Source organism: Esox lucius, chromosome 19 (assembly GCF_011004845.1).
Source record: "Esox lucius isolate fEsoLuc1 chromosome 19, fEsoLuc1.pri, whole genome shotgun sequence".
In the NCBI taxonomy this organism is placed as follows: Eukaryota; Metazoa; Chordata; class Actinopteri; order Esociformes; family Esocidae; genus Esox; species Esox lucius.
The window spans coordinates 13467668-13482169 of NC_047587.1; the positions used below are offsets into that span (position 1 = coordinate 13467668).

Genomic DNA, 14502 nt, shown 5'->3' on the forward strand with positions numbered 1-14502 from the left:
GAAGTTAGATTATGACCAGCTCATAAAGCCTACCTAAAATCCTGGCATTCAAAACATTACACTGGCTCAGAGCATGTCAGGAGTCAGGACCACACTGGGAGAATTGGACGAGAGGAGAACAAAAGGGAACAGCTCCTCTCTCCGGACAGAGAAGGGTTAAGCCTATTACAGAAGACCAATCACGACTGGAGGAGCACCGCAAAGCTCTGCAGTGGAGAGAAAGAGAGAGCGAGAGAGAGAGAGAGAGAGAGGGAGACAGAAAAAGAGAGATAGAAAAAGAGAAATAGAGTGTGAAAGAGAGGAAGAAAGCATGAGGGAGAAAGATGAGTCAGAATGCGAGTGAAAGAGAGAGAGAGGAAGGAGCAGAGGGAGAAAAAGAGAGAGACTAGGAGAGAGGGAGAGAAAGAAAGAGAGTAAGAGAGAGGGAGAGAAAAGGAGATCCTAGGAGCACGTCTGCTTTTACTCTACTCCACTCAGTGCAGCCAGGAGAGTGCATGCAACAGTCAGCGTGGGTGAGGTGGAAGCTGTTAATTGCGCACTGCCACACACAGGAAAAATACAGCAACAGGATCCTCTGTGTTTTACTCTGTTGGAGTGTCAAGACAGGCAGAGAGACACGGGACGAGGGGAGACGATTTCTGGTGGAAGACCTCAACAGCGCTGGACTCCTATCGAGTTGTGATGCTCGCTGTGCGGATGCCTAGAAGTGAGGAGAAGGCATCTGTTGGAATCTAGAGGCTCAGATGCGTCGGAGCTGGCAGGATTCATATGGTACCGGACCTATAGCGCTGCATGGACAGTATTGGCACTGGACCAGCTCAGGAGCATCTGTGTGTTTACTCAGTCTGGTGAGCATCCTGCCTGTTCAGATGGTTCAGGGATCCGGGCGCTCTGGTTAAGGGTTGAATATAGAGAGCGTGTAAAAGGAGAGCGTCCTGCGACAACATGGGTCACTCAGTACCAAATATCTGTGCATTTCTCACTGTTAAGAAAAAGAGCTAAGAAAAAACTGGCAACTCGCCGATGACTGCGTTTTACATGTTCATCACACACTATTGTATCACTGTATTATTTATTGTTAAGCTTTTCACCCCCAAAAGAACGTAACAATTAAGAGAACGACATTTGTAAATTGTTTGCCTGGGGTTTGGCAGAGATTTGGTCGGTCTCAAACTCCACAAATCCACTGTCGTCAACTTCCAAAAGATCCAAGATTGCATGTCTAGGGCTGTCTATTTATTATCACAGGACGCAACTGCAGAAATAAACTGGGTCTCAAAATACATTTTCATTTGTGTTTATCAAACTATATTCTTTGTTATTGCTCTTCAACTACTGTTGCGTTGATTGATCAAATGTAGGACATTGTCAAAACACAGAAGGATCAATGAAATGAACTGCTCTCACTATCCTCTTTAATGTCAATACTGTCTCTTATAAATGTTTAATTGAGCCCACTTTCATCCAAAGTGACTTAATCATGCACAAAAACATTATTGACATTGAAGGGCACAGGAACCAAAACAGCAATCCGGGCATTGTTCAATCAACTGAGCAATAACAAGCTTTACTTGTCTGGTGTCTACTGCTGCATTGAAACATAAACAATGTCCTGCACCTCCCGTATACCACAGACGCAGATCAGGTTACCTTTCTTGATACTTGTTGTGAAGACAGAAATGCATGGTAGACTGCAGAACCATGCATTTGCAGAGCTGGGCCAACTTTTAGAATTGCAGACATACAGGTAGGAGATATCTACAGGCAATTCCATGACAAGGTCACTCTGAGCAATAACATTTTTTTTTTATTTCAACAAATTTAAGGATGTTCCTCATTTATCCTATGTTTTGGAGGATGGATTTTATTGCACAGGAAACGACATGGATTCTGGCCATTACTGAGTTGAGTCAATCATATTTCAATACAGACTGAATGGAAGTGTTTAATTAGCTTTGAGTGAGCTAAAGTCTTGTAAAGAAAGGGAGGTTTACAAGGGCTGGTTGATGTATGGGTGACATGATGTATTTCCTGGTGATTACAGCTTTAGGCCTGGCAACTGAAAGGTTTGTGGTTTGAGTCCCCTTGCTGACAAGGTCAAATAGCTGTTGTGGTGCCCTTGAGCAAGGCACTTGCTCCTGTAAATTGCTCTGGATGAGAGAGAATCTGCCAAATGTCTCTAATGTAACATCCATAAATGTTTTTTTTCAGAAGTTATTGTACAACATGGACCTTATATTCCATTTTTCTTTTAAGTTAACTTTCATCAGCATTTTACGTGATATAATACATTTATCACTTTTATTGTTAGTATCAGTACACGTTGAGGGCCATTTCTGGGATGTATTTATAAGACTAGGGCCTGTACAAAATTTATTGAAATGTTTGAACTAACTTGCAAGTCACTCTTAATGAAAGTCTCCTGAATTACTTAATTTACTAAGTCCCTCCAGAAATATTAGAAAAATATTGTTCTTGTGTAATTGCAATCAATATTTTAACCTAATAACTACAAACTCACAGCATGTTGCTAACATATCAATTCTCCCCAAAAAGCTTGTCCATTTATATTAAATCCATAACGCTTCTATGTACTTTAATTTCTCCAGCATTCTTATACCTAGAAGCCCCTTTCTAGGTTTATGTTTTAGAAACACATCAAAAGTTTCATTTACATTTCGTTTTCTATTCTTTTTCCAAATGTAGCATCCATAATGGTGAAATTGCATATACATGTTCCCATTATAATGCCAGAGTCAGTTAGTGCCAGTTTGAAATCTGCTATGTCAGTTTGTTCATGGATCACTTTGTTTTGCCAGGCTGGCACGTTGACTTTTTTGTAAACAAACACAAGCAAGACGTCAAAGTGGCCAAAGCCACCCGAGAGTTGTCGACCAGCCGCTGGGCCCGCCATCCTTTTAACTGAATCTCCATAACATCTCCAGTCTAGCTACAGCAAACATTATGCTTACGTATCCTGAAGAACCATGGATACTACAACAATAACATTTCATTCGAATTAACGTAGCTGTACAACAGTCCACTGCAAAGCGATGATAGCGTTGTTACCCGCCGAATTTCATGCAGTGCAAACACTAGTCTGGAAAGTCAGCCTCAGCATTTAGCCGTACTGCAGTGCAACCACGGCGAAGATATCAGCTGGATCTCTTGCAGTGCAGACCCTTGACCGGAAAAGTCGTCCTCAGCAAATAGCTATCCTAGGTGGAGTTATGAAATACATTTGCCATTACAAGGTACAGGGTTTCCAAAATGTTTTTCGCTGGGGCCCGCACGATTTGTTTACTAAATCCAAAACTCCCCCAGTGTTGGGAACCACTGCAGTACTATACATGACATCCAAGAGGGCAACAATTACCCAGTAAACAACTCCAGTTAAGTTCACAAGTTGTCATATTTCTATTAAGTACTGCGGCTCATTCTGGTTTCTTGCAGAGTTTGAGAGACATGCAGCGTGTGTGCATGTGAGTGTGTGCATGTGAGCGGGTGTGTGTCTTTGGTGGCAGGGTGTTGCCACATCTACTGCGGCGTCTCTCAATTTTTTCCATTTACACTGATGAGAGCATTCGTCCCAATGTGTGTGTGTGTGTGTTAACAGTCTTCTTGCTATGCTAGTCAAAGGATTAACAGAGAACCAGCCCCTCTGTAGGTTGTGCTTATTTAGTCCAACATTCTGTCTCATTCTCTATCTTTGTCTTTCTCCTTTGCTCTTTTTCTTTATCAATTCCTCTTCCTCTCTGCCTCTCTCATCTCTCTCGTTCCTCTAGGACGTGGTAAGAGTGGGCTGCAACTGAAGGACAGACAGGCAACAGCAGTGTGATCTGATTGTGTGCTATCCCCTCGTATCCACATCCAATTCCTTCTCAAGCACTGGCATCCCCTCAACCAATCGCTGTGTACGACTGTTACCCTCTCAACCAATCTCTGTACACACAGCGCTAGGAGTGGTAGTAGTGCGGTAGGAGTTCAAAGAGCTTGGGGCATCAGACAGACAGATAGGTGCTGTTCTGGACTTGATTTACAATTGAATGAAACAAAGGCCACAGGGCCCAACCAGTCCAGCCATTTATTCAACAGATGAGATGAGAAAGCTGCTGCTGAGTTAAAGGCCTGTTCCATTAGAATCTCCCCAGGGGAGGACCAGGGAGTACGAGACCCAGGACCCTGCCTCTCTCTCCGCCTAGTCTCCACTCAACGCTGGATGGCTCTCACTAATGTGCGCACACATGAATGGCACAAACATGGGAACGTATGCTTCTGCTTGCCTGAAAACAACACACTGTTTGGAATACAAGCGGTTAGACCTACAAGCCCTCTGGAATGGAGTTAAAGACTATGCTGATTATTTTGTGATCAGTTCTACACCACTGGACTGAGGGGAACACCTTTCTTCTCCAACCAATGACTTGGATCCTACAGGATTTTGTCACACAGTCAGTAGCATAAAGACCCTCTGCAGAGGTCTGTGTCTGGGTGTTTTGGACTGAAGCTGCTCTGCCTGGGAATACTACCATTCGTTTATGAACCGAAGATCCGGAGGCTCTGAAAGTTTATCTGTGATCCACTCATCCGTCAACTCTCCCAGCACCGCCAGAACAAACGCCAGAAAGAGAGGGGGAGAGAGAGACCCACACACACACACAGGAAAACGACAAGTGAGAGAGAGGCGGCGGGGGGGGGGATTTCTGGGTTATATCCAGGCGTGTGTTCTCTCTCCATTTCAACGTTGATGACATAGATGCTCGTTGTGGCAGATTCTTAAACATTCTCTGGTCATTAGCGGCAGGAAGGAGAAGAACTAGCGGTCCATTCTAAACCAGTCTGTTTAAAGGAGGATAGGGAGGTCTCCAGCTAACAGCCGCCGCTGTGGAAGGTCATAGGTCACACTCTAGTTGGATGTAGTGCTTCCAGTGGTTCAGCTGTGTCTATGAGGTCACAGTGCCTCTGATTGGTTGTGACTAGGATCTCTGGTGGTGGAGCCTGCCTTCTTTGGAAACCTTCTGGTTCTTAGTTGTGGGACCCTCATGGTGATATTATGCCTGGATCAGGTGCCTGCCTGTGTGGATCCAGCTGGGAATCTACCTGACCAAGAAGACCCGCTGGGCCTCAGATAGAGCTGGTTGGAAGGGTGAGTAGAGCATGCGAAGGATGATACGTGCTCTGGAGCGTGGAGTGGAGGGTCTGTGTGTGTGTGTGTGTGTGTGTGTGTGTGTGTGTGTGTGTGTTGCACACAACACCTTCTGTTTGGAATCTACACAGACACATCAGTCAACCCAAACACACTCATGCGTTAATGATACTTAGACAATACCGTTGTGTATTGTTGCTGTTGTGAAATCTGTGACTAAGACAGCCTGTCTGCTACTGCTGGCTCTGTCTTTCAGAACCACTCATGCAGGGAATGGAGGCTGAAGGAGCTGTTAATGTTGAAGTAAAAGCATTGATATGGTTTTGCCTAAATGCTTCACTGTAATCAAGAAACTTAGCTAGCTAACTTAATACCAAACTAGCTAACTTACTTGCCCTGAGGTATGGTGATGGTGTTTGGAAACCAAAATGTGTCAAAGATGCAGGAAATAACACATTACATGGTATTAACTAGAATCTATCTTAACTCATCAAAATAATTGCAATTAGTTACATTCTTAAAAACAAAAACAAGAGGAATATCAGTTTTATCAGCAATGCTGTCGTTTAATCACATACCGTCAAAGATTTCTGACATTCTCTTGGATAATTCTGCAGTTCTGCTGATCGCCGGTTAATGGTCGAATGCTACTGTTATATGAACTGGCTGAGTGAATCGGTGAAACCTTTACACCTGGTCCACTGGCCTCTGGGGAGTTCCAGCTTGCTGCTTTGTCCAACACACCCCATTTCTGTGAAAAATGCTTTATTATTGTGAATCATTGCAACATGGATTCACAGCATAAACCCTGTATCCAGAGCATAAAGCCTACATCATGCAATTGAACAGAGAAGTAAGGATTTTGACCCATGAGGATTTTATATAGATCTATGAGATCAATACAAGCAATGTGACCGTAAATGCAAACAATAGCAAAGTCTAATGAAGACACATTGTATGTGTTTGCAAATGAACTTCATAGTATTACTGAAACAAATATGAAGATAAAGCCTTGGCTATTCACTGGTGATGAATGCTGCGCTGCGCTTTGACTTACTGTCAAACATTATTGGTTACCTCATACATATTAGTCTTCTCTTTTCCGGAGTAGTTTGCGCTCCAAACCTTTTCTTGCGATTGTTTTAAGAAACTTGTTATTAACAAAAAGTATTCAAGAAGGATATACAATTTCAAGAAAACATTTGTGAACCCTTATGAATTACCTGCATATGTGCATGACAGGCTCCTAAAACATAGTCTGGTCTTCATCTAAGCCGTAACAGTAGATAAACACAGCGTGATTTAACAAAGAACATGCAAAGACGTGAACTTTCACATGTCTTTATTGGACACATTTGTCAAACATGAACCACATAGGCTGGAAAAAGTGTGTGAACCATGATATTTACTATCTGGTATCTTTGTCAGTGCGCAATAACTTAAATCCAACGTTTTCTGTTGTTCCTGCCCGGTCTTACAAGCCGCCATTAGGAGGTATTTTGGACCATTCCTCATTTCAGAACTGTTTCAGTTCATTGATATTCTTCAGACATCTTACATGAACAGCTTGCTTCAGGTAATGCCACAGCATTTCAGTAGGGTTAAGATCAGTACTCGGAGTTGGCCATTCCAAGACATACATTGTGTTCTGTTTAAACCAGTATGCTGTAGATTTTCTTTGTGGTTTTTTTGTGCTGAATGACTCAACCTCTTTTAAGCATCAGAGGACAGACTGTTATCCGGATATATTCTTGTTGAATTTCCTGATACAAGTTTGAATTAATTGTTCCCTCAGTGATTGCAAGTCTTCAACGGCCTGAGGTAGAAAAGCAGTCCCAAATGATGCTCCCTCCACCCAGCTTCATGGCTGGGATGGGGTTCTGATGTTGGCATGCACTATTTTTGTCCTCCAAACAAAGCTTTGTGGCGTTCATCCAATAAATGAATACAAAAAGAGGCAGAGGTTACCTCCTTGGTATCCTACCATGAATGTCACTCTTGCATATTCTTTCTTAATGTGGATTCATGGACAGAGACGTTAGATCCTTAGCTGTTACCATTGTGTTCTTTGCCACATCCTTGACCATTATATGATGTGTAACTATGTGTGCTGGACATCCTCTCTAAGGAAAAGTAGCTGTGCTGATAACTTCTCTCACCTTTGTCCATCTGTCTGTGTTAATCTATTGTTGTGGCTTAAGTAATCAGACAGTATTTTAAGAGCCATTGATGCAAGTATACAGGTTATTCAAAAGGGGTTAACAAAATGTTAATTAGCAACTGAAGACAGGCATGGTAGCAACACCATGGCCTGCTCAGATAGCATAGAAAGGGAGGCTGGTATACAGGCTTTTCAGAGAGTAAATGGAGGAGGGTTTAGATCCAGGGTTTTTCGGAATGGTCACATTCAAGGAATTTTAAGACTGGTCACATCCAGGGGTGAGGGTTCAGACATGTCACATCCAGGGGTGGGGGTTTAGACTGGTCACATCCAGGGTAGGGGTTCAGACATGTCACATCCAGGGGTGGGGGTTTAGCCTGGTCACATCCAGGTTAGGGGTTCAGACTAGTCACATCCAGGGGTGGGGGTTTAAACAGTTCACATCCAGGGATGGGTGTTCAGACTGGTCACATCCATGGGTGAGGTTTCAGACTGGTCACATCCAGGGGTGAGGGTACAGACAGGTCACATCCAGGGGGGTTCAGGCTGGTCACATCCAGAGGTGAGGGTTCAGGCTGGTCACACCCAGGTGTGAGGGTTCAGACTTGTCCAAGCCATTCCTTCCCCTCCGTGGTGTCCTATCTCTAGTAGGCCTTGTCTCCATGGTTAGAACCAATGTTAGATGGATAAAAATAAAATAACTACTCCATCAGATTAATCATATTTACTGACGTAATCAGATTGCTTTTAGAATACTTGCACTAAATTGTCTGAAAAGACAAAATAAATAATATTTCAATCTTCTACACCAGAGAGACTAATTTAACCACAGTAGAATAATGTCAGGGAAATTGCTTTGGATTAAGTTTTATCAGGGCGGGCCTAATGTGGGCAGCACTCGCCAGATTTAGAACATCAGTTGCATTGTGGGTCATATAATCATAGATGTGTTTAGGAGAACAAGTAACCCTGGAAATTTGACTCTAAAACATATTGGGTCACTTGTAATAGCACTTTGTGACAATTGCTAGTGTAAAAAGGGCTTTATAAAATAAATTTGATTGATTGATTGGTCACACTTCATTTGTACAGTATATCTGCAAATTCGCTACAGTTGGTCATACTGTCAACAAACTATACATTGATAATAATCTCTTAACAATCTTAATGGGATTGTAAATTGCTGCAGATTAAAGCTAAATTACTAATTAAAATGTAAAAGATAAACTCTGGACTGGGATTGATATGTTGGTAAAGCACAGTGCTTGTAATTCTATTTGATCTCCAGTACCTCCTGGAAAATGTCTGCAACAATGTTTGTTGCTTTAGATGTAGCTTAAAGGTGTCTGCTAAAGGTATTAAATAATGCATATCAGAATATTACATTCCAGCCTTAGAGGGAAAGTCTGCTTTTAATGTCTCTGGCATGCATTTTGGGGTTTCCAAGAAAGCGTTTCCCTATTATTTCTTAACCGCCACTTATACAGTGGTTGCAATTTTGCACATTAAAGGATTCTTTCATTCTGCGTCGTAGGAACAATGTAGAGTCACAATTGCAGGGAGAAAGAAGAAGTGTTAGAGATTCAGACGAGCTGTTGGGCTGTGATGCCTCTGAGCTGTAGCTTCTAATCAGACCCCCTACTGACTGTCAGTCTCCTCCTCTCCTCCCGTACACTCCCTCTCTTTCTTTTCCATGTCCTTCTATACCTTCATGCCCTTATCCTATCTCTATGCCTATCTTAGGCTTCCTCTCTTGTCCTCTCTCTTCCTCATCTTCTTTCCCTCCCTCTTTCTCTTCCATTTCCCTCCCTCTTTCTCTTCCATTTCCCTCCCTCTTTCTCTTCCTTTTCCCTCCCTCTTTCTCTTCCATTTCCCTCCCTCTTTCTCTTCCATTTCCCTCCCTCTTTCTCTTCCTTTTCCATCCTCTTTCTCTTCCATTTCCCTCCCTCTTTCTCTTCCATTTCCCTCCCTCTTTCTCTTCCATTTCCCTCCCTCTCTGTCTTCTTCCACTCATTTGTCGGCGTTTCTTCTTCTCTCTCCACTTATTGCTTTCTTCTTATCTCCCTCAATCTATCGATCTCTCTCTCTTTCTTACTTCCTCTCCCTTTCGTTACCCTATCTCTCTTCCCATCTCATGTTTCATCTCCCTTCCTCCTTCCTTTTCCCCATCCCTCCCTTTGTTTCCCCAATCTCTCCGTCCTTTCTCGCCTACATTCCGTCTCTCCCCCCCCACCTATAGTTTCTCCTTCTCCCTGTCCCTTCACTCACAATTCCTCTCACTCTCACTCTCCAGGATAATGCATATCCTTCGCCCTATGGAGAGAGAAGAAGGCACCATGAGTAACGTCACCGTCACGGACAACGAAGCCGAGCCCATCAGCCGAACCATGTCCCCTGCAACTCCGTACCCGTACCCATACCCCATCTCCTTTCAGGTACAACCTGTTTATGTGTTACGTTCTGTTTTATTTCAGTGACCTATATTGAGTGTGGTGATATTAGGACGCTTCCCCTGGACACAGATTAAGCTTAGTGCTGAAATTAAAAAAAAGATGAGCTGTGTAGGCTTCAATGGTATTGATGGATTGATTAATGAATTCCTCCCTTTACAATTTTTTTCAGGTATCTCTGACTGGATTTCTAATGCTGGAGATTGTGCTGGGCCTGAGCTCCAATCTCACCGTGCTGGCCCTGTACTGCATGAAGTCCAACTTGATCTCGTCCGTGTCCAACATTGTCACCATGAACCTCCACGTCCTGGATGTGTTGGTGTGCATCTGCTCCATCCCCCTCACCATCGTGGTCCTGCTGCTGTCCCTGGAGGGCGACACGGCTCTGGTCTGCTGCTTCCACGAGGCCTGCGTGTCCTTTGCCAGCGTGGGGACGGCCGCCAACGTCCTGGCTATCACCCTGGACCGCTACGACATCTCGGTGAAGCCGGCGAACCGGGTCCTGACAATGGGCCGGGCCTTGGCGCTGCTGGCCGTCATCTGGGTCCTGTCGTTCCTCAGTTTCCTAGTGCCTTTCGTGGAGGTGGGTTTCTTCGCCCCCGGCCGGTCCGAACTAAATCAGACACTAGCGGCTGTGGCTACGGTGGCCCACATCAACCAGTATTACACAGAGCTGGGATTGTACTACCACCTACTGGCTCAGATCCCCATCTTCTTCTTCACGGCCGTGGTCATGCTGATCACATACTCGAAGATCCTCCAGGCACTCAACATCCGCATCGGCACGCGTTTCCACACTGCGTCGCAGAAGAAGAAGGCCAGGCGGAAAAAACGCCCCTCCGTGACGCTTATGACGTCACAGGCGACGGACGGCGCTGCCGACCCATCCCAGTCTGGCGGCCGCGCGCTCCCGACCATGGGCATGAGGACCTCTGTGTCCCTCATCATCGCTTTGCGGAGGGCGGTCAAACGGCACCGGGAGCGACGCGAACGCCAGAAGCGTGTCTTCAGGATGTCACTGCTCATTGTGTCAACGTTCCTGCTCTGCTGGACTCCCATAACCGCCCTCAACACGGTCATCCTGACGGTGGGCCCCAGCGATTTCACGGTCAAGCTGCGGTTGGGCTTCCTGGTCATGGCGTACGGGACGACCATCTTCCACCCGCTGCTCTACGCGTTCACCAGGCAGAAGTTCCAGAAGGTTAGACTACATGCTGTTGACACGCACACACATGTCCCCTAACTTCAACCAGATTTAACCTAGCCCTAATGACAAATCTCTCATGTTAACCCTTAATGTAAAAACCAAAAAGTAGCCCCCAATTCTTGCACTTACCACAAAAAGGTTGACCCTGAACCTAACCTCTTAAGAAAATGTACTTACACTGTAAATCCCAAGGCTTTATTTTACTCAAAGAATTTACTCAGGTTGGTTTTTTGGATTTGTTTTGTTATAGATTTTTGCATGTAATGTACATTGATTGATTCTTTGATTTTAGCTACCTAAAGATGGATTATTTAATCTTAGCTACAGACAGATTTTTTATTGGAGACACAAATACATTTTTCTAAAGTGATGCAATCATGTGGTCGAATGTGTTTTGCAACTGTTTCTGAAATGATCGTTCAAATTAAAATCGGTTAAATAAAAACTCCATCTTGCTGTCAAAGAAAGCATGGATTCCAAAAGGAGTTCCCCCTCCATTAGCAGACCAGTGCCTTGCAGGTAAGGTGGTACAACTCTAGGAAAGTTCCAAGGTTTTACAGAAATCTCATTAGATGCTGGAGAGTTTGGAAAGGTTATGAAAAAATTTCAGTCATAACTTTCTGGCCACTGTACTATGTAAAGCGATACTTCAAAATAAGACCTAATGGGATATGTAATGTATTACAGTTTTCCTCAATCCCATTGGCACATTTTTTGAAACAGTCTTAACACTTAACAAGTGCAAACATCACAACGGTTTCATGGGACATCACAACTCTATGGCATGTCTACAATATATGGTAACTCACCCAAAACCCTTAAACCATGCTTCCAAACCTAATTATTGTGTCAGTAAATTGGCCAGTGCCAATTTTTGTCATCATGTGAGCCGTGCTGGTCAAAATGTTTAGATGTTTTTTTTCACCATGGCAGTCAACCCTGGAAATGTTTGTTATACAGTATTTACATCATTCCGTTTTTTTCTACTTTTTTGTTGACACTGACTGCTTACTGTGCTACACAAGAATATCAGTTTTGTCTAGTTGAATGCTGTTGTGTATCACACTGAGCATTGAAGATATCGGCTTCAACATTAAGTAAAAGTTTACTGGGAAAAGTCAATCCTGTACAATATTGTAGTACACACCAAACGAATATGCACATTCGTATGTATGCAGTATATTTAGCAGCGTTACATTTAAACAGACAAAACTTTTTACATATTTCTTACATATAAAGTCATAGAAAGTGAGCTTAAAATTCATCACAAAATGACATCCAAAATGCAACAACAATGAAAAAACCTGCGGTAGTTCTGTAAAAAACATTGAATAGTACATCCTCATAGTACGTAACACTGCAAGTTCCCATCTTTGTGGACATCCACTCTTGTTGATCTGGCAAGAGATTTTCGACAACATCACATTTGATGTTTTCCCTTGCGATGCACTGGGGGAAAATCACCTGCCGATTCCTGTTACTATGTCACCTGGCAGGTCATTTGCCAATTTAACAGACATCACAAACATTCCATGTCATAGATATTTATGGAATATGCATGTATGTCTGACATATTTTGATAACTGAATGGATCATTTTGCATGTGATAGCTCACACGATGAAAGAATGTTTAGAAGTTGTGAAAAGTATGACAATTTACTGATTGTCAGTTTTGATCAGCAAGCCCTCATCAGTTTTGATCAGCAAGCCCTGTGCATGTAGGTATTTTGCAGACAATATTGTAGACAATTGTACTTACTCTTTTGCACATGTGCCAAAATGTGCAATTTGCTTAAATGAATAAGAATTTCTAATCTGGTGTGAGCAAAAAACTAATTGTTCAGAGATTTGAAATGATTGAAAATAAATGAGTTCAAAAACCATGTCCCTGTCATTAACATGTACAGTCATGGTTGGCAACTCTAGAGCTCAATTGAAAGGGCAATACATGCCGCATAATTGGAAATTATATTGGTGGTGCGGCTTAATACAACTCAAATCTGGACAGTGTTTGATGTAACTACCTATACGGAAATATATTCAATGCAATCGGTTTCCTCAAAGGTTTAGGTAATGACACACTAGGGGTTTTGTAGTCAGCTAAATCAATCTTGTGGGGGCTGATGTGTCAGTTTTGGTCCCCACTTTTACTGTTAGACCTCTAGCACACTCACAGAAACACACTTGTCTAACCCAACTATTTAAATTGGGACATGTCATGTGTTCTGATCTGACATTTTTGTGTGTTATCGCAAGGTTCTGAAGAGTAAGATGAAGAAGAGGGTCGTGAGCATAATAGAGGCTGACCCACTACCTAACAACGCTGTCATCCGTAACTCTTGGATCGACCCCAAGAGGAACAAAAAGGTCACCTTCAACGAGGATCCAGAGGCCACGCAGAAATGTCTGCCATCGTCAGAGGACGCAGTGGAATGAATGAATACCCAGTGACTTCCTAAAGAGGTTTGCGTCTCTTTGCCTAATGGCTGAGGTGTTGCGACGACTGCCACTGTGTTTGAATCCCGGACAATGCTGATGATAGGTCATCTAGAAATTAAGCAGTGGAATGAATCACAGAATCCAGTCTTTTTCACCAGAAAGAACAATTCAAGGGCGAGACACACCATGACAAACTTTGTAGTTTACAATACGAACGATGGAAACTTAACATGTTATTGTTGAAAAATGAACAGGAAATGAACGGGTTTCACCCGTTAGTGCCCCTTAAAAGCAGTGGAGGCTAGTGTAGTCCAAATCACACCATAGGCTGGAATGGGATGAGAGAACATTACCTAACACTTATACACTGAAAAAAGGACAAATCAGGTTAATCGAGTGTGATGAAAAAAAGGGAAACACCTATTCCAAAAGCAGCAATGTAAAATATGTTTATTTGCTGTAAATTTTAACATATAGGTGTATTCACTGTAAATGTAAAATAGACTGTAAATTTCACTGTACATTTACAAATGCCAAAGGTGGATAATTTATGACTATTTATTGAAAACAAAGTATATTAGAGTTTCATAGATAAAAGCTCTTTGTATTGCATGGCTGTCTGTAACTGTGGCAGTATAGTACACTTACAGGCCGACTCGCGGCTGCGGATTAAGCCCAGTCTGGGACTAAAGAAGTCAACGTCCATGGATTGAGCGTGGTATTCTTCAGTCCTACGATAGACTTAACGTGTGTCCGTTAAAACAGCCCTGTGCGCATCGGTGTTTATAGCCACATGTACAGCGTACCACCGTGTAATGGATACACATTCTATGTAGAGCTAATAGACATTGTATAAATAGTATATTTATAATAAATATGGTATTCACTTAATGATTCAATCTGTTTTACGAGTGAGCATTGCAAACAGCAGAAAGTATCCCAGTAGGGACACACTGGAGCCCCCCATGCGGAGGGTTTAGGACAAGGAAAGGTTAGGGGCATCTCCGAAATAGAATGAAACTACAGAGTTATTTTAAAAACACTGGTGCTGTCATTTATTTACAAGCTGATAGGTCTTCATCAAAGTGTGTTGAAAGCT

At 43.0% G+C, this 14502-nt stretch overlaps 1 protein-coding gene across 2 annotated transcripts; it reads left to right on the forward strand.

Annotated features, from left to right (window-relative positions):
* The first annotated feature begins 369 nt into the window (after positions 1 to 369).
* Positions 370 to 14294, forward strand: LOC105031090 (G-protein coupled receptor 22). 2 transcript variants are annotated; one of them, XM_010905311.5, is made up of 5 exons: positions 370 to 848; positions 3786 to 5146; positions 9601 to 9742; positions 9930 to 10958; positions 13221 to 14294. In XM_010905311.5, exons 3-5 carry the CDS (start codon positions 9605 to 9607, stop codon positions 13398 to 13400), a joined length of 1347 nt encoding a protein of 448 aa, XP_010903613.1. In that variant the 5' UTR covers positions 370 to 848; positions 3786 to 5146; positions 9601 to 9604; the 3' UTR covers positions 13401 to 14294. The 2 variants fall into 2 exon arrangements, with proteins under 2 accessions (XP_010903613.1, XP_034143908.1); XM_034288017.1 differs by lacking the exon at positions 3786 to 5146.
* The last annotated feature ends 208 nt before the right edge of the window (positions 14295 to 14502 follow it).